Source organism: Epinephelus moara, chromosome 16 (assembly GCF_006386435.1).
Source record: "Epinephelus moara isolate mb chromosome 16, YSFRI_EMoa_1.0, whole genome shotgun sequence".
Classification (NCBI taxonomy): Eukaryota; Metazoa; Chordata; class Actinopteri; order Perciformes; family Serranidae; genus Epinephelus; species Epinephelus moara.
Window position 1 is genome coordinate 30,071,224 of NC_065521.1, and position 19,951 is coordinate 30,091,174.

At 43.2% G+C, this 19,951-nt stretch overlaps 1 protein-coding gene across 2 annotated transcripts in view; it reads right to left on the reverse strand.

The window, feature by feature from the left end:
- Positions 1–890: 890 nt before the first annotated feature.
- Positions 891–19,951, reverse strand: part of LOC126403193 (WAS/WASL-interacting protein family member 1) — a 50,807-nt gene continuing 31,746 nt past the window's right edge. Inside the window, exons 2-9 of one of the 2 annotated variants that reach the window (XM_050065711.1) lie at positions 16,605–16,816; positions 14,832–14,886; positions 14,598–14,685; positions 14,027–14,463; positions 13,537–13,701; positions 10,620–10,781; positions 7,773–7,907; positions 891–4,615 (exon numbers count right to left, since the gene is read on the reverse strand). In XM_050065711.1, the coding sequence (XP_049921668.1) occupies positions 4,109–4,615; positions 7,773–7,907; positions 10,620–10,781; positions 13,537–13,701; positions 14,027–14,463; positions 14,598–14,685; positions 14,832–14,886; positions 16,605–16,735 (1,680 nt within the window). In that variant the 5' untranslated portion in view covers positions 16,736–16,816 and the 3' untranslated portion in view covers positions 891–4,108. Of the gene's footprint in view, positions 4,616–7,772; positions 7,908–10,619; positions 10,782–13,536; positions 13,702–14,026; positions 14,464–14,597; positions 14,689–14,831; positions 14,887–16,604; positions 16,817–19,951 lie in introns of both variants that reach the window. The other variant, XM_050065710.1, reaches the window with a different exon arrangement.

Consider the following 19,951-nt stretch of genomic DNA (forward strand, 5'->3'; position numbering starts at 1 on the left):
AGACGACGAACAGCCGGGTGTGCGAGGCAAGCGAGGGGGAGCGGTGGAAAAACAGCCTGTAGGCCTCAGAAACAAACTGCGCATTTATGCTTTTTTAATAGTCAGATGGCGATTTAACGGATCACGTTTCACTCACATGAACAACACTTCTCTAGCGTATTAAAATCGATGAAATTAACACATTTAATCAGACTATATCCTCCCCCAAAAGTTATAAACCCCCTTTTTTGTCGGCAAGCTATCCATATCCTTTAGTTGCAGCAATCCAGATGTAATATAATAGTGTCTGGACACGGTTGCATGAACCCTGTTCAAATTAATGCAACAGCCCTGCAGTAAATATTAAGGTTTATGAAGCAACGTTCAGTTTTATGAGATGTGCTTGATTTAAATGTAAGATAATATTGAGGTCTGTTTGTGACATTGACCTGGCTGCATTATAATGTGCTTCTGCATTGCTTAATAAAGGTAATATTTGTAATATATCTGTATTTCCAGTGTTCCTGTGTCCACTTCATGTGCATAACATACACTGACAGGCATAGTCAGACTGCAGAATATTTGATTTCACTACATCAAGTAATATCTGGTGCCTGGTGAAAATGTGTGGCTCACAGACGTTATCAAAGAACAGTTATTACTAATAACACTCCTCTTTGTATTCCAGCTGGAGGCACCTGAATGCCTCTTTATCTAATCTGCTCTATGATGTCTGCAGAGCTCAGACACTTCTGGTTTATTGCTTAATTTTACACAAACACAAGCTGCATTTATTGCAAGCTTCGGTTATTACTGCGAGGCTGCTACAGAGCCGTAACAACCGACACTGTAGCACTGCCTGGTTTGATATCCTGTGTACAGCAATAAGACTCACAGGCGAAAGACAAACACACGTTATAATGTGCCACTTTATTAGAAAAGTAAAAACTCACTTTAATATTTTATGAAGGTTAATATAAAACATTACAATCTTTTGCATATCTGCACTGTCACACTATATTTTATTATATTCATTATTTTTAAACTAAACCCTGTGCTTTAAGAACATACAACATTGGCTACAGCTGTCACAGCAGTATTGGCCCATAATTATATCTGAAGACAATTAACAAACAGCATCTGTATCTGCATGGAGAGCATGAAACATTTTGCATCCACAAAGTACAATGTGTCTGTGATAACCATCTTGTTTTTTTTTTTCAACAAATATACTGTATACTGTATGTTACATTGGAACAACATCAGAACAGCAACAGAGTATTTTACACATTTACATCATCATACTGTATTTGTTTGTGCAATGAACATCTGTCTCGATCAGCGTGTGCTGCTGACAGTGCTCGACGAAATATATCAGATCAGTGCTTTCTCTCAGGATAAAGAAAATGTGACACATAAAGTGACAGCCAGAGAAAAAGGATCAAGTGTGATAGCGATTTCCAGCCAGCATTGTCTAACGGAGGCCTCGGTAGAGCTAGTTAAGCGTCTCAGCTGTTGGCCATTTCTCATATCAGACAGTAGTTGAGCCGTTGGTGCATTGTTGATTTCAGACTGGGGTTGGCCTGACCCACTGACCCCCCCGCTTCGACCCTCTCCTCCCCTCGTATCACTCCCTGAGTCCCTCAGAGCTGGACATCAAAGGCCCCTCCCCTGCAAAGTGAAGGGAGAGAGGTGAAGCAGAGAAAAGAGAGGTCTGTGACGGTTATTGGAGGATGAACACAGCTGGGGGAGGGAGTGTATGCAAGCAAAATGTGCTTCATCCCCTAAACTGGAAACACACATGGCTTAATACTGCAGTGTGTGTCTGATGGTGTGTGTGTGAGTGTGTGCATGCACGCAAACACGTATCAGAGGGGAGAGGGGGGAGGGTCCTTTGGGTCCGTGTCCATTTGCAGTGATCCCCATCCAAGCCTTATACTAGCTGCTCTTCTTCTCCCTCTTCACCTCTATCCTTGCTCCCCCAGAGCGGAGGATAAACAACGCTCTGCTCTAAACTCCCAGTGGCTCCTCTCTATCTTTTTCATTTCTCTCCCTTCCTCCTCCAAGTTGCTGCTTTGGAAAATAACTGAACGCTGCTTTGCATCACATGGCAAAAAAAAGAAGAAGTACAACATAAAGGATTAACGAACAAGAGACCAATTAAGTACCACAATATTTGTTTTCATCTCCATATATCAAAGCATGCACTTTTTTCATCAAGCAGGAAAAAATTGCACCAACAACATAAACGTACTGTTTTCATGGCAGTGGCATGAGCTATTCAACCAATGGTATTGTCAGTAGGTAAGAAAAAATAAACAGTGCATTAAAATACAGAGTGCATTTGTTTTTACATACTTTCTGACACAGTAGCATTTATAAACGTATGCCTCTGACCCTTCTGAACCCGTCTTCGCTTTGCATGGGTGTCTCACAGTAAGATCATTCTAATGCATCTTCATCTCTGTAAGCAGTTTGTATCCCTCCTCGCCTCTTATCTTTATGCCCATTTATTAAGCCTCTAATGTTTTGCTTTTTTTACTCTGCTCTCTCTTTTTTAATGTTCCCCAAAGCTACATGGGAAAGACATTGTTTATTATGGAGCAGAACTCTGTGCAGAGTCTGGAGACGAGGGTGGGGAGAGGGCGAGGGGCAACCTTCCAAAGGACACTTGCTGGTAATCTTCATACCCAGCTCTTTATTTTCCTTGGAGTCCGAGCCCTCTGTTGCTATTTCAACCACCAGACTTAAGTCTGCTGAGCTATGGGGAGCTCTCTGGCCTTGACTCGAGACCAGAGAGCGAATAAGAACTTTGCTCGGAAATGCTCTTTACAGCAAGTTAATGCGCAATTAAGCCAAACACCCCTGCGGTTGTCCAGTGCAAATTATAATGGTCATTAAATCAAATGTTTACAGTGCCCAAAGGATATGACATATTAACTGCTCAGGATGAAGCATCCTGTATTATTTTGGACACTCTTTCGCTTCCTTATTTTTCAAAATATTCTTCTCTCATTTATCCCAGTGAAACAGCGGTTCCGCATTGTGAAATCTGTCACCCATATCACTCTGGGGAAATTCTTGCACAACCCACTCCATGCCCCTGACCTGATCGCTTTACCCCGCATGACTCTGCCAAGTATGTGTGTATCTGTGTGGGAGAGTGTTGGGATGTGTCATCATGCCTCTGGCTGCAGTTGTTTGTCAAATCTGAGCGTGGATTATTGATTGGAGGTTACATTTTGGAGCAAAACTCACTTTTTAAAGCTTATTAGGATGGCTGTTATTGATAAGTGCTAATGATAAGTTTAGGGCACACTGATGGTAATTTGTGAAATCAGGAATATAGCCTTTGTTTTTTGTTTAAGCAGGCCTACAAATGATAGGCCTGTGTTTGAACAAAGCACCACAATCCTGTCTGCCAGGCAACAGGCCAGTGCGCATAGAGAACCTGTTTGAGATGTTTGCTCAGGGAGAGCTAAGCACCGCAAATCTCTGTGACATCCATCTGCTTATATTACATAAGTCCCCCCCTAGATGAGGCATATGTTTATGTGTGTGTGTGTGTGTGTGTGTGTGTGTGTGTGTGCATGGGTGACAATAGCTAACAGTGTGCCTCATACTCCCAATATACCTATTCCTTGCTACTACTGTCTATTTTCAGGTGTGTGTTTGCACGATGCATGCACATTATTTTTTTTAATATATATTAAAGTGTGCTCTTCTCAGGACATTGAGTTACACTGCGTACTCTTTTAAGAGTGTGTGTTCATATAAAAATAAAGATATTATGGAAAATGATGCACAAACAGGTGAGTATGGTCAGTGACACAGTAGGTTGAAGATGTATATTCCAGTTTCTTATCCTTGTTTTTTTTTTTTTTGTTGAAACATATTTGGTCCATATTTGGGCTGGACTAGGCTTAGGCTGGTTCTGAAGTACAGACCAATCAAGGGAAGTCTGAACCTGGATTAAGACCCTGTTTGTACCTGATGTCATCACAAAATGGATCCTCGTGTTGTTTGTCTATAGAGGGCCTTGTATCTATGTACAGCAACCTGTTGGCCGGTGAACAGGAGGGTCCCTTTCATGACTCTGTACCAGTGGGTTCTGGGCCCTTTCAGCCAGCTACAGGCCGGTGACGTACATCTCCATCCCGTCATTGAAGGTGAAGATGGTGGTGGTGCTGGAGCTGTTGCCCCCTTGTTTCACATCGCTGATGGTCTCATAGAAGTTTTCCCCACCAGGCAGGCCTCTAGCAGGCAGGGCGGTGGGTCCTGAGCTTTGAGGTGCCGCTGGTGCCGCCGGCTGCTGCGGCGTCTGCTTCTTCCTCTTCAGAGTGGCAGAACCCCCAGCTGTGCTGTTATTGGTTCCCGCCTGCTCCCGTTTCCGGTGGGTGTCGATGGTAGCGTACGCGGGGTCAGCCTCGGCCGTTGCACTCGAGGACCAGGACCTGTCTCCTACTGGCTCGTAGCAGGGCTCCTCCTGGGAACGCGCCTGGCCCTGAACTCCTCGGCCTCGGCCCCGGGATCCTCTTTCTCCGCCAAAGGAGCGTGGGAGGGTCTTTGATCCGTTGTTTTCCATGGGAGGTTTCTTCTTCTGGCTTTTACACACGATGGAGTAGGTGTCTGCAATCTGAGAAGACACACAGGAGTATGGTCTCAGTTAATGACACTGAACTACAGTACAACTCTATCCTACAGTCTATGGGTGGCAGCTCCTGAAATAGATGGTGACTGCTTCATTCACGCACTTGTTTCTATAAGTGAATGTCTGTAACCACAACCGATACATCGCCTGCACATGCTGTACTGTACTGGGATTTAAATGAACATTCAAAGTATCACATGTTCCCCACCTTTAAGTCTCAACTCAGCTATGAGTACATGCAGACTTCCTATATGTATCTATGTATTTCTGTCTGCACGGATGCCATACATTAGGGTGTAATATGTGAACATGAGAGTAAGCACACAATGCCGCTAATTTGGTGTGTGCAAATGAATGTGTGAGCATGGATTGTGAGGGTGTGTGTGCAGTAGTTGGCGCGTGTGTTGATAGAGCTTGCTCTGTGCTGTAAGCTGACCTATTTTGACAGGGTAGGATAAGACAGAGTAAACTGTGTTATCAGTCTGCTGAGGTCTAGGCAGAGTGACAGAGTTAGCTGTGCAGTGGATGGACCTGTTAAAATTTCACCACAACTGCTTTGGCAACAGAACAGCGGGGTATGGTGTGAGAGATCTGGATGACAGCCAACTCGCTAAAAAAACAAAAAAAACTTGTGTTCAGTGATGGACTTTGCTTATTATATTTGCTTTGAATGAAGTGCATGCACGTTTTTTGGGACTGACTTTACTGCGAGTGTGTGCATGTGATGGTAAATGCATGCCGTACTGCACCTGCATGTGTGCTTACTATATGTCTGTACTGTGAGGCATGTACGATTTGACTCACAACTGAAAGGCATGCGTGAGGTCTTGTGGGGAATTCGGATAAACCAGTGCTGTGACCTCTGGCATTTCTGTGTCAAAATTCCACAAGGGGAGCACAAGAGCAGAGGATTGTGGGACATGGTAATGTTTACCTTCCATGTTCACACCCAGACCAGCAGCTCTGCTCCAGTGGCCCTGAGAAACACTGGCTATGCAAACTCTCTCCCACACACTCACAGATTAGCCTTGTTTTTGTTCCACTCCCAAAAAAGCTGAAACCTGAGAGCATCGACACAATGGCCAAGACTCTTTCTGTGTGTGTGTGTGTGCTCACCTTGCCTTCACTTTCACGGTACTTTTATATTATATGTCTTACATAAGAGAAAATATAACACTAGATAAGTTGGTTAAAGTGCAAAATTCAAGAGCAAACCACGGTCGCTTTAACTGTGAATACCTCTCTCTCTCCTTCTCTGTCTCTCTGAGAGTCCTCAAGTGACACACATACCCTGCCCTGCCCCCACAAATCTCTTGTGTGACCTTTTTGGATAAACAAAGACCCTGGCGTATGCTACAAGTGTGTGCACACAATGTGCAGTGTGTGTGTGTGTGTGTGTGTGTGTGTGCATTTGTGCACACTGAATTTGCAGCTCTGTGCAGCAGAGGAAGGAAGTCACAAGATGATGGGGATTTCAAAACTGGGCTGCAGCTGTTGAGGAAGCCTGTGCATTGTGTGTTTTTCTTTTCTCCTCCCCTCTGCCTGCGCTCCTTTTTCTGTTATGTCTCCTCTGATACTGCTTTAGCTCTCCGCTCACACCGACGCTACAAGGAGTCACATTTAATTTCAGCATACACTGCTTATCCGTGGAAACACAACGGTATGCATGACTGATGCATCTGTGTGTGATCAACTTTATGAATAGCAAATATAGCACACGTTTCCAAACGGTCTGCTAGCAGTCGATATTCATCTGGTGAGACATGCTTAGTGCAACGTGATTGGCTGGGGAGGGCAGCGCCTCCTAATAGCCACGAAGGGAGTGGAGCAGAAGGAGAGGGCGCCAGAGGAGAGGAGGAGATTTAGGTGGGAGTGGAAACTCAACACCTTTTGACGGCTGCAACTGACAAACTCCAGAGGATACAAAGTATATGGGCATGTTAGGGCAACAACAAACTCACAAATGGAAAAACACTGCAACTAAGGGAGAGAAAAAGTTTGGAACAGAAGAGAAGAAAAAAAGCAACAGGAAAGAAAGTTTAAAAGAAAGACAGAAAACGAGAAAGAGAATTCAGAGAGCAGTCAAGGCCAGCTGCTCTGTGTACCAGTCTAATTTGCAGAGGAGGAGTTTAACTTATGAGCCAAACAGCAGGGACTTAACCCCTTAATCTCCACACACAGCATCAAAACTCTTTGGCTCAACACTGGCTTAGACAAGAAATTTAGCAAGAGATTAAAACTGCTGCTTTACTTAACTCCTACATGCCCCCCAGAATAAATTAAAGTGTCCATTCATTTTTTTCTCACTCATATTATCTTTTATAAGATCCTTGGGACATTCATTCTCTGACTTACTGATCATAAGCTTCAGTCAAATTTATACTAACAAACATATTAACATGGACATGACTTCCCTGAGCTGATGAACATGATAATCAAACACAGACTAATAATAGACAGTGGTCTATTTCGGGGACACACCTCCATCTACTCAGATTAACTTCCCCCTGCACCCCCATGCATGCCCAAAGTTCCCCAACTGCTTGTACCTTTCAGTATGTTGTACTGTGCCCAGACGAGAGCGATGAAAGCAGGACTGAGAGTGGAGAAGTGGGGGTGGAGTTGCTGCATGTGGAAGCAGATGTGGTGGGGTATGTGACATGATTGGCGAGTGCAGACTTCCCCCTCTCACATCCACACAGACTTTACCATACATCTATACATACACATGTGTAAGGTAGTTTGTAGCTGGCACCCCAGTCAGGGCTGATCACAGTCTGTCTGTGTGGGCCGATGAGGCATGACAGCTAACCTTTAGCAAACATCTCTATTAATCGTCAGCAGGTGATGCTGATGTCCGATCTGTCTGGTGAGTTGTGCGACAGAGACAGATAGATGGGTGGGGGGTTGGGAAAATGGGGTCAAGGTTCAGGCTGGGAGGTTGTGGATGCGGGATCTGTGTAACACAACCTCTGGCTGTAAGCAGAAACCTCGTATGACAGGCGGGTCACAGGGCAGCGGTGTTATGACGGCGCGCCGAATCAAATGGGCGCCCCGATCGGTAAACACAGCAGTCGCAAATCAGAGGCCTGTCTGTCTGCCTGTAGTCACGCACAAACACACAAACATGAATGTATACTACCTCCTTTGCAGTTGGGGGTGATGGGTGCCCCTGTACGCTGTCTCCGCGGAGTGGAGGTGGGTGCAAGGTGATGATGTCATCTTCCTCCGGAGGCTTCCAGATGTACTGCTCACCGTTGCCCATGAACACCGCCTCCTGTTAAACAAAATCAATTGAGTAAGCAAGTATTGCAATTATGATGCTGAAAGGTAAATCACACAATTAACCACGAACAGCAGAGCAAGTCTGAAATCATGCTTTTACACAAATGATAAGTTATGTGACATTTGGCTGGACTGTGTGTGTTTTTGTCACCGGTACAAGGTGACCATGCTGCACAGTGTGAGCAAACTGTGCATGTGTGTGTATGAAAGAGACAGAAATAGAGGTTTATTTGTTTTGCAGGTCAGAGGTCATGATTTCACAGAGGGTTGACACACTTGCACTGTGGGATTCATGTGCACTGCTGTTTATTAAATTTGGTCACTGCTGATGTGATCAAAATTACTGCCCAAACAAGGTTATGGTCATAAAAGTGTCACTTTTTAAAGCTTGTTTTATGATAGATGTCTCTATTTTGTACAATATCCACCCATGTTAAATGATCTGGCTTTTTACTTTTGTTTGCTCTCCACAGGGAGCTTTCCTGTCAAGATCCAAATAAACGAATCAGCAAGTGGCAGCGTGGTCAGAAAGAGAGTGGGCGTTAGCAGCTGGCAGTTGCTCTGGGACCAGTTCCTAACTGGAGTCAAATGCAACTGGCATCTTATTACATTTCATTTGTCGCCACAGCTTTATCATACTGCTGCTGTTAAGAGTTTCTTATAAAAAATAAGTCTGCACTTAAAGGGACAGTTCAGCCCAAAATCAAAAATTGTTATTTTTCCTCTTACTGTAGTGCTACTTGTCAGTCTAGACTGTTTTGGTGAACTACACCAAACTACACCAACTGTATCACTGCACAGAGGGAAGTGTGCATCTACTCATGGACGAGAGGCTTGTGCTGATGACCGCGCTTGATGTAAACGTAAGTGGTCACTTCCATCTTGCAGTGATTCAGCTGGAGTGTGTAGTTCAGTAGAAAGAAAATAGTTCCTATATGAAACTGCTCACAACAAGGTCTGTGGATTATCTTGACTACATGGGCCATACTTTATGGAAACAGACATCAGTCTTCAATTTTTCACATGTATTTTTTTGGGCACTTTGAGCACCACAAGCGGAGTGCCATCTAGGTCCATTATTTTCAAGAGAAGACATCTCTACGGCCGATATCTCCAACACTCTGCAGCTCACACCAAAACAATCTAGGTTCATAATAGGGGCTACAGGTAAGAGGGAGAAAATGTATTTTGATTTGAGGGTGATCTGTCCCTTTAAAAATAAAATAAAAAATAAAATTGTGAGCTGACTTATTCTGTGCATGTGTTAAGGAGTGCCTGCTCAGTTGTTTAATTTTCCACAAGAGTTAATCGGTTCCTCATTGGTCTGTGACTTTCCACACAGGCTTATATCAGATCCACTAACATACAGACATTTGCATTTTTTAAATCTGCTCAGTAGTTCATACACATGATCCTTCTCTGATAAACAAGAGGGAACTGTCTGTCTAATACAAAATATACTTCATAATAAAACAATAACCAAACATGTAACTGCTCTGGTTGAGTTTTTATCACTGTTGGTGATCAAAACCAATTAGAAACCAATTAGAAAGAATGTAGTGGTGTGTGCACATGCGACCGAGGATGATTAAACTTTTATATGCTCCTCCTGTGCAGTGAGAGTGAGTAATAGAAGCCGGGGCAGAGTAAATGGCTTCAATATGTGAACATTATTTATCCCCACACTGGCTGCTGGCTACCTGTTAGCCCTTTCTAGATAGACTTGCTGATAGATTCAACGGGAACACACACACACACACACACACACACACACACACACACACACACACAGAGGCAGTTTGGCAGTCTGCCAAGCTCTTACATAATCCATCCCTCCACTCTTTACTCTGGCCACTCTAATACCGTGCTGCGCAGCACACTGCAAAGAGGCAAATGGGCGGAAGAAACACACACGCGCGAACATGCGCATACTGGCACGCACACACACGCACGCACACACACACGCGCACACACACACACACACACACACACACACACACACACACGCACACTATCGAGGACTTAGTAAGCCAAGATTAAAAGTGCAGGTCAACAACTGGCCTGACATCCTCAGCCAAGACAAGATTGTTTAAACAATCATATCAATCTCCTTAAATCACTAACGAAAAACACAAAGTCACCTGTTTTATGCTCTGCCAAACATACACACACACACACACACACACACACACACACATAACCATGCACGCATACATGAAAAATGGATATGTGTGCCAGCAAACCCACAGGAAAGGCTGATCGCCATCCGATCATTGTCCCTCTATTTCCCTCTCAGAACTGCCCTAAACTGTGGCCTTGACTGTTTATAAACATGTCCCAGCTGGCACATACTACTCTACTAACTGATTAGAACATTCAAATAAAAGAAAAATTACTTAAAAACATGTGTATTAAGGTTGTTGTGGAATTTTATAACTTGTGATTTTGTTTTGCAAACTAAAAATATGCTCACATGTATGCAGACAATAAAAAATAGTGTGTAAATGTGAGGTCAAATCTAATAAGAATATGTCAAGAGACAAAAAAAATATGTATCAGCCTGTAAGCGGGACTACACAGAGCTGTTTGTTTGTGGACAGTGCCCTCTGGTGGTCCACACACAGACCTACAGTTTGGTAAGATGGCTGGTTGGGGGATATAATGCATGAGGATACAGAGCATATTGATCCAATGATTGCTGTACCTTTGGGAAAGAGTGCAGGTGGAACGGCTCCAGTGCCTTGCGTGGAAACTCCTGACTGCGATGGAGCGGAGGAGGAGCTGTGGAGGGTGAATCACTCACACTCGATTGGCTGTCTGACTGGCTGTCGGCCCCATTATTTTCCTTCCTGTTTGTCTTGTCGACCTTGAGGTAATGAGTCACCAGTGAGAACACTGTATACAACACATTCAGTCAAAGAACAAAGCAGAAAGTCCACATACTAAAGTTTAGCGGGACTTCTCGTGCATGTCAGAGACGTCTCTTAACCCTATTTACAGGACAATAAGTTGATATGAGCTGTCTTGTCTGAGCATCACCCTGTTGGGGTTTATTTTGCAATAATGACCCCCTCACATTATCCCTCACTTAACAATTCTTCTGTAGATATACTGGCAAGTTATTTCTTGTGAGGCCTCTTGCTACCACCCTCTACCTCTGAGAAATGGTGTTGCAATACTTCACCACAACTGATCATATCATTCTTCGGACTGATTAACATCACACAAACACCTACTTTAGTAACTTTAGATAACATCACATACCACGGGAGATAAACACCAACTGTCACACCGGCACACCTGGTACATAAGTTCCATAAAATTTACTCTTGTAACTTTCAGAAATGACAAAGCATCAGGTGATGTCTGCAGAGTTATTATAGGTCAGAGTCTTTGTTTTTATTGTTAATGTTTTCGGTTTAGTTTCGCTTCCATTTGTCGTTTCAGTTTTGTTTTTATTGTTTGAAAATGTTTAAGTTTAGTTTAGTTAGGTAGGGGTATTTGTCAGGGGCAAGATTTAAGAAGTTCAGAATAGCTATCATGATACTAAACACATGTTGTTACGGCAGTTGACTCACAGTCATGTCAACATCCCAGTGTCAGTAAACATGTGCACCAGTGTCTCCTCATGCTTGTTGTGTTGACATATTTGACCAGACTGACAAAAACTAAAACTAAAGACATTTCCTGTATGTTTTTATTTTATTAGGGTCCGGGCAGCTAAGCTGCCAGGACACTATTGTAATCCTAGGTAATCCTAGGTATTCTTCTTCTTCTTCTTAAACCTATCTCCTCCCACAATTTTTGCTCAATTGACACCAAACTTGCTACAGAGCATCTTCAGACTGTCCTACACAAATTATTTTTCTCAGATTTTTGATTTATCAAAAATTGAGCCTACAGTGCATCAAAATGTTTGACTGTAAACGGTACTGTAAATATATGCATGCAAATTCTTGCTAAATAAATCTTCAATGTTCATGAAAAAAGGACAAAATTCTAGAGCCATGGTAGATGATGTGTGACAAATTTCAGAATTTTATCTCAAAAATTGAATTTTTGACAGCATTTTGAATTTTGCTCTAATGTGAACAACTGGAGTCAATGTAAAAATGGCAATTTTAAACATCAGTTTTCCACTTATGGAGCAAATCAATCATTGTTACAAACAAATTACCAACATCTCCAAGCTGTCTAGATGCAATATGTGTATTTTCAGACTTTTGTCTTAATAACTGAATTTTTTACAGTGGTTTCAAATCTGCCTTTCCATGCACGGATGGCTGCTTTCCTACACAACAGTGAATGGCTTACTCAATTTGTGAAGCCACTGTTGAGTTGCTACTTGCCAATTAGCTCAGAGCGGTGATGACCGTCTTAGGTTCCAGAGGTTGCGGATTCGAGCCTCAACTGGTGCAGAATCCACATTGTAATGTAATCATCTTCTTGTGCTCCAGCTTATTGCTTAAAATTGCCTGAGCGTGATTCATCACTGAGCAGCATCTTCGAGTCTTTTTTCTGCTAGAAAATCTGCCTTCTCATGCTTGAAAATAAACCAAACTTTGCACAAAGATCCAGTGTGAATACTTCAGTGTGAAACCATCTGAGGCTTCTCACGTTGCATATAGCTCAAATAGTTAAACATCAGTTTTTCACTTATGAAGCAAATCAATCATTGTTAAAATAAATTACCAACATCTTCATGCTGTCTAGATGCAACATGTGTATTTTCAGATTTTTGTTTCGATAACTGAATTTTTTACAGTGGTTTGAAATCTGCTTTTCCATGCATGGACGGCTGCTAAACCACGTCTGGCTTAGTCAATTTGTGAAGCTACACATGAATTGTCACTGACTAATTAGCTCAGTGAGATAGAAATTGATCCTCAGCTGATGCAAAAGGCAGATTGTGTTGCTAAATTCCTAAATGTCTTCCAGTTCTTCTGCTTGTTGCTCAGAATTGCCTAAAAATGCCCGGACCCGACCCATCGCTGTGCAGCAGCTATAATTCTAATTAGCTTTGCAAGTACACAATATCATTTTTTTTGTAAGAGCTTATCCTGTTGGGTGTCGCAGGGGGGCTGGAGAATGTCCCAGCTGACACTGGCCGAGAGGCGGGGTACACCCTGGACAGGTCACTAGACTATCACAGGGCTGACACATAGAGACGCTCACATTCACATCTACGGGCAGAGTCACCTAACTTGCATGTGTTTGGATTGTGGGAGGAAGCAGGAGTACTCGGAGAAACCCCAACCCTGGGAGAGCATGCAAACTCTGCACAGAAGGGCTCCCCCACCCTGGGTTCGAACCAGGAACCCTCTTGCTGTGAGGCGACAATGCTAACCACCTCGGTGCTTTGCTTCAGTGAGTTTTTAAAAAAGAAATACCGACATGTGTTTTCACACCTAGTTTTAGTTTTTTAGTGTCGTTTTTTGACAATGCCATGTGACATCATACTTGTAGAGTACAGCATCATCTCTGTTTTTTTGTATAAGCACACACTGGACTTCTTACTGGCTTAGTAAGAAAAATAGTAATACTTATTTAACAGGATCAACAAGAACAGCATCTCCTCTTTGATCTGAATAACTTTAATAGAAGTGTAAGTACTCTGTTACCTTTCTGAACTTCCGTATGGAAGCATACTCAGCTGCAGTTGGGTCTTGGATGGCCAGGGAGTTGACAGAAGACAGAGGGGACCTGTTGACCCCACTGGCACCATTACCTCTTGCCGCTATTGGCCCGTTAATGGCGCCATTCCCTCTGCCGTTCCCTCTGCCACCCTGTGAGAAAAAGACAAAGAAATGCACGTTTTTTATTTCAAGCGATGTCGGATACAAATTACTATCATGATGCAAAGAATACTGAACGAGGCACAGCTGGCCCATATACACCAGCTGATGACGCATGCCATCTACAGGCAAACTAAGTAATAACTGTTATAGCTGTCACACTAAGGTCTACGGGCAGCACAGGCTAGCATGTGTGGAGAATTTTCTGTCTCATAAATGTGAATCACTGGGTGTATGAGGCCAGTCCCACGGGGGGCTTCACATTCAGAGCGTAATATAAGTCTACAGTCTTGGATCTGTGTGTGCATGTACTTACATTCCCATTCCCATTGCGAGCTCCGTTGGCCTGAGCTGGGGGGCTCTGGGCAGCTCTGATTGTAGCTGGAGTGTTGTTTGATGTGGGCGGCGGGGCAGAGGGTACTTTGGGGCCTGTGTCACCTTCCCGGACTCCTACGCTTTCATACAGGCCGTCATCCAGGCAGTGGGTGGGAGTGGGGTTGTTGCGTATGCCCACCTCGGTGTAGGTGTGGTCTCTTGCCTCCCCTCCTCCTCCTCCTCCTCCTCCTCCGCCTCCTCCGCCTCCTCCACCTCCCCCATCTCCTCCTGTCTCCCCTCCTCCCCCCTGGCCAGATCCCTGGGGACTGGTGGGGATCTGGGGAAGCTGGCGCCCATGGGAGGGCCTCAGGTCTGTCTGCGAGCGCCGGCTATGGAGGAGCAGGAGGTCCATACTGGCTGGACGGCTCTTGCTAACAGCTGCACAGAGAGGAAGAGGAGGAGGAGGAGGAAGGAGAGAAAGAAAGCAGTGGAGAGGGCAGGACTGAAATGGTTTAACAGCTCCGGGGTGTACATCATATATTGTCACTCATCATTGGTCACTCATCACTTACAGTTTCCATTGCAGGGGAAGCGATTGATCTCATGCAGCCTGGTGTCAGATTTGCTCATGGAGTTCAGTTTTGGGTGACGAAGGGTTCCCTGCTATCACACACACACAGACGTGTAAATACAAGGCATAAAACGGGTGCATCTGCATGTACAACCAGCCAATCAGGGAGGAGAGGATACATGGAAGAGTGAGGAAGGAGATGGGAGAGAGGGAGTAAAATGAAAGCATGTCTCACCATATTTACAGATGTCCCTTTCTCTCCAGCTGGGGGGTGCTTGCTCTTGCTTTTTCTGACACAGCATCAAAGTGAGGAAGGTCATCAGGAGCCGGTGGACAGAGAGAGAGAACATACACACACTCAGAGCAGATAGATACGATCAGCATCTGACTCTGGTTAGGGCATAAAAGTCCTTGGTTAAGAGCAAGAGCCCAGTCGAACAGTGAGTGGAGCGTGACTCAGGATTTTGCCCGAGCGGAGGATGCCCTTCACTGAGAAACTTTTGTGCCTCTTTTTTTTTAATCTTTTCACGATAAGACCAAGCAAACTCACAGTTCTTATTTTGTAGTTTCCTACATGCTAATTCCCTTTGCCCTTTTACTTGACTATCCTCTGGTATCAGTAGCGATAGCGATGCGTTTTAAAACACACTAGTGTGGATGTAGTCTTGTGCAACAAATGTGTCTAGAGAAGTGTCGTAATGGATCCCTGGAGGTGGCTGTAGCCATAGGAAACTGTTGATATGGTGAGAGAGTGACGAGATAAAGTAAGAGGACTAAAGCCCCTGGGAGTAGGTGTGAATGTGAGAATTGTTCAACTCCCCCCCCCCGCGCTCCGCCACCACCTCTCTCACTTTGGAAGTTGAGGATGTGCATCACATGTAATTTGAGATATTTACTGCTGCACATCTCTGCTTTGCAAACAGGTGCCGGACTCACACAGATATCATGTATTTATAGAAGCTGTTTGGAATATAACTGAACATAAAAAGTGCCACAGTCAGATTCATAGCTATTGTCCCCTCTACTGAGCTGGAACTCAATCCTATTCGCACAAACATATGGCCGTCATATCCCCGAGGGGACCGTGTGAAGGTGAAGAGAGCTCCCCCTGGAGACGTCCATAATAACACGGCACAGGAGGGGGTTTAAAGTAAAAATGACATGACGGGATGAGACCGATAAAGAATGGCGTCAATTATTTCTGCGAGTTTAAACTACGATCTTACAAGATATCGACTGTAATCCTCGGACTCTACAAGAACCACTGGAGGAGGGGCATTTTTTAAATCAATAGTAGGGAATCGATAGTCTCTTTTTTATCTATGGTCTTTGTACATGACAGGGTGAATCTGAACTGGTCTGCAGCTCAACATTACCAACATCCGTCAGGGGGCATTTTTTTCATTCTTTAGATCTTAACAATAGTGTGGTTTTATTTCCATGACATGAGCTGGTTTGACATTTCTCTACATCCTTATCTGTGTATCCCATGGCAACAAAGCCACAGTGCAGCCTCTGATTGGTCCCGGAGGGTTCTGCAAAAGCAGAAAAAAAAAAAAAAAAAATCCCAGGCTGTTCCATTGCTCTTGCCTGGCTCGGAGTCTGATCCTCTTTAAACCGCGGGGTGTTCCATTGCTTTTGCCTGCTGAGGAATCTGCTTAAGAGGGGTGACGTGAGGCTGCTCTGACTCTGGCCCGTCTCCTCAGTGTCCTGTAAACATCATTTCATCTGATCTGACACTCGCAGCCATTAACATTCATTACTGCCACTCCGCTCAGAGCGGGGGATAAAAGAGACAGGGAGGGACGGATGGAGGGAAGAGAAAGAAGGGAGGAGAAGAGTTCAGAAGAAGTAGAGGCACATAAAAGAAGGAGTAGATGATGAGAGTGATCTGGGAGGGCACGGAAAGCTGGCAGCAGAGATGATAAAACTCTGGCTCTTTTCTTTTTTTTTATTTCAGTCTGCCCCTCTTTCATTCACATTTCAAGTCATCTGACCGTCCTCTTACCTTTGGCAGCCAACGCAGACGAGGACAATAAGGATGGTGACCACAAAGGCGGATGCCGCTGCGATGGCTCCCAGGAGCAGCAAGTTTTGGTAGGTAGGGTCAGCGGGATTTGTCTCTTCATTGTCATCCATGACACCCACTCCCTCTCGCTTAACTCACTCACTGCCACTCGAGCTCAAACTCTGCCACACAGACCGTCTGCTCAGGAAAACCTGCAGAGATACAGGTGGAGGAAGAAAGACAAGACAGAGATACAACATGTGAGTGACATGAGAGATAAGAAATGAAGAAATGCTGCAGAGAGAGGGGTGAGAAATGGTGTGTGTGTGTGTGTGTGTGTGTGTGTGTGTGTGTGCTTGGTTTGCCTCTGGCTTTTTGTCACTGTCTCCTTCTGACATATCAGTTTCTATTTTTGACTCACTAGGAGAATAATGCACAGAAAATAGAACACCTTACAAGGCAGCCAGTGTGAGCACGCCAAAAAAGGTTTCATCACACTCTTTCTTTTTGTTGTTAAAAAAAGATCAAATGATACCGTAACATTCATTTGACTAGCCAGAGAGACTCTTGCCTTAGTTTTACAGGAAAAACCAGCTGAGCTCCCCAGAGTAGTGTCTCACTGTCGGTAGGACCACATCCACTGCTGCTACACTTCATTTCCTGGCACAACGCTATCTTATTTTTTCTCTCCAATCAGCAGTGGTTCAAACCCTCACAACAATCTTTTACACAGTGGTACATGTCGTACAGAGTGTTGTACTACAAACAAGGAAGCACTTTCACCTCAAATACTTCTACCTCTCTGACACACAAGGGCAAAAATTTGCATGCCGCTCCTCCACTATTGGATTAGTTTAGACAGATTTGTATACTTGTGCTCAGAGTAAGAGTTTGAGGAAATAAGCTTATTTGCCTTCTTTCTGAAAGTGAGATGAGAAGTCAAATACCAACTTCATGTCTGCACAGTGTGCACACAGCTGGAGTCAGGAGTGTAGCTTAGCATAAAGAAGGCAGGGGGAATTAAATAGCCTGGCTCTATCTAAAGCAAAAAAAAAACACAACTACCAGCACCTTTAAAGTCACTCATTTACATGATGTATGTTGTTTTTTTAATCTGTCCATTAACAGAAACGTAAAAAGCTCATTTTGTTATCATCAATTTTCGAGTTACAATCTTCTTGTCAGAAAGAAAGCAAATAGGGCTGCAACTAATGATTATTGTCATTACTGATTAATATGATGATTATTTCCATGAATTACTGATAAATTATTAGCCTAAAAAATGCGAAAAATGCTCATCACAACTTCCCAGATCCCAACTAATAGTCCAAAACCCAAAGACCCTTCATTTACTATAATGAATGACAAAGAAAAGCAGCAAATTCTTACATTAAAGAAGCTTGAACCGGCAAATATTTTACATTTTTTTTGTTGAAAAATGACTGAAATGATTCAAAGATTATCAAAATAGTTTTACACGATTAACTGACTAAACATTGCAGCTCTAAAAGCAAATGTGCGTATCTCCATAGACAGCCATGTATGATAAAGGCACAACGAACAACATTACTTCTCACAGGCTGCAACAAAGAAACATTGTAAAAGGAATCATCTTTCATTTTCATATTCTATTAAACACTGTATTTTACTGCAAATACCCTTGTTCATTACATAAAAATACTTGATTGCAAGACTTTCTTTTAGTGAAGTATTTATACATTGTAGTGCTGGTATATTTCAGGTAACTGTCCGATTCTGATAAGCCCAGATTCAAACACTTATTGTTGATAAAAATGAAGAAATTCAGGATTGGATTTCAGCGGCTTTTTGTAAATTACTAGGCTAACCTACTACTAGGTTTGTGTGTAAAGTCCTTCTTAAATTCACTGTTAACGATTATATAGTTTTGACTTAGGGATTCACTGAATTTGGTTACGCTATTGCAACTTACGAAAAGTCTTCGCTGATGAAAACTAAACTTAGTCACCATAGCATCACAAGCTGAAGCAAAAGTATCAGTTTTAGGCCAAACGACATATCAAAACTTGTATGCACGCATGGAGAAACATGAGTTTCCATGTTTGTAGTACGCATGCTGTTCAGAATTAGTGGGAAATATTTGATTATGCTAAGCTAACTGAAGCTATTTTGTCAGTCACTGTGTTATAAACTGATGCTTGTGCTGTTGCTTGTGAAATGCAATCTATAATCTTCTAAACAGCATGTTGACCAGATATTTTGATCACAGTCTCTTACACTCTTCAGTCTAAACAGCTCATATAATAGCAAGCTAATGCTAATAATAAGCAACATTTTGTCAGTTAGGTTAGCTGGAGTTACAGGACTCCCTAAAAACTTGGTACTTCACTCGTATGGGCATTGTTTTGCAGGTTGCAGCCGCGCATGTTTTGGCGAGCTCTGTGACCGTCTCAGCCCGTGAGTGTATGTTCATACTTTATACGATAACCTGTGATCAGCTTTGTAACAACAATCCTGAATTATTCTGGTTTGATGAAAATGAGAAGCTGGACTGAGGGGCAAAGTAGACTAGACCGAATGATACACACATAGGCTACAACAGTTTATTTGATGCATGTCAATTATGAAGGCGTACAGAATATATTATTCATGTTAGTCTGTGTACACAGAAATTGATAGTCTGGCTTATAAACCCCTTTATGCATTTATTGATGCAAGATACTACATTGATATCAGAATACAAACCTCCCTCCTTCCTGAGTAGATTTCTGTTTTTGGACAATGTAGTCCATCTAAATGTCAGTATGTTTAAGCACTCTCTAGTTGTACACATTTTCCAGTGTAACGTTCTGATGCGTGTGTGTCGCAATTTATCAGCAGTCAGATAAAAGTAATCTGAAAATCTGCAGAGAGGTCGAACGTTAGTCACTGTTGGTAGGCAGTGCCAGCAGTACAAGGAGCAATAATCTAGGTTTATCTTTGTAAATCGGCGATCACAAAAAAGAAAAAATCATCTCTATTTGCAGTCACAGTTAGGCATGAGGTCGCCTGTAGTTTAATTTTAGGGCTAAGGTTAAGAAGGAGTAGATGATGAGAGGCTCAACGTTGGAAATAATGGTGTTAAAAAAAGACTTTTGACCCGATGCGTGCCAACAAGACCACGCATCAGGCAAACAACACTGTGACGCATGGCTACACCCCTTGGTGAAGTTTATAGGGAGTCTCCCAGAGTCACACCTGGCATTCACAGGGTGTAAATATTTAGTAATCTCAATATAAGACCATGTTTGAGTGGTTCAGCCTGTTCTTATTTAGTAAATCTCCACTGAGTAAACATCCATGTTATAACTAGGATAAGTTTAAACATA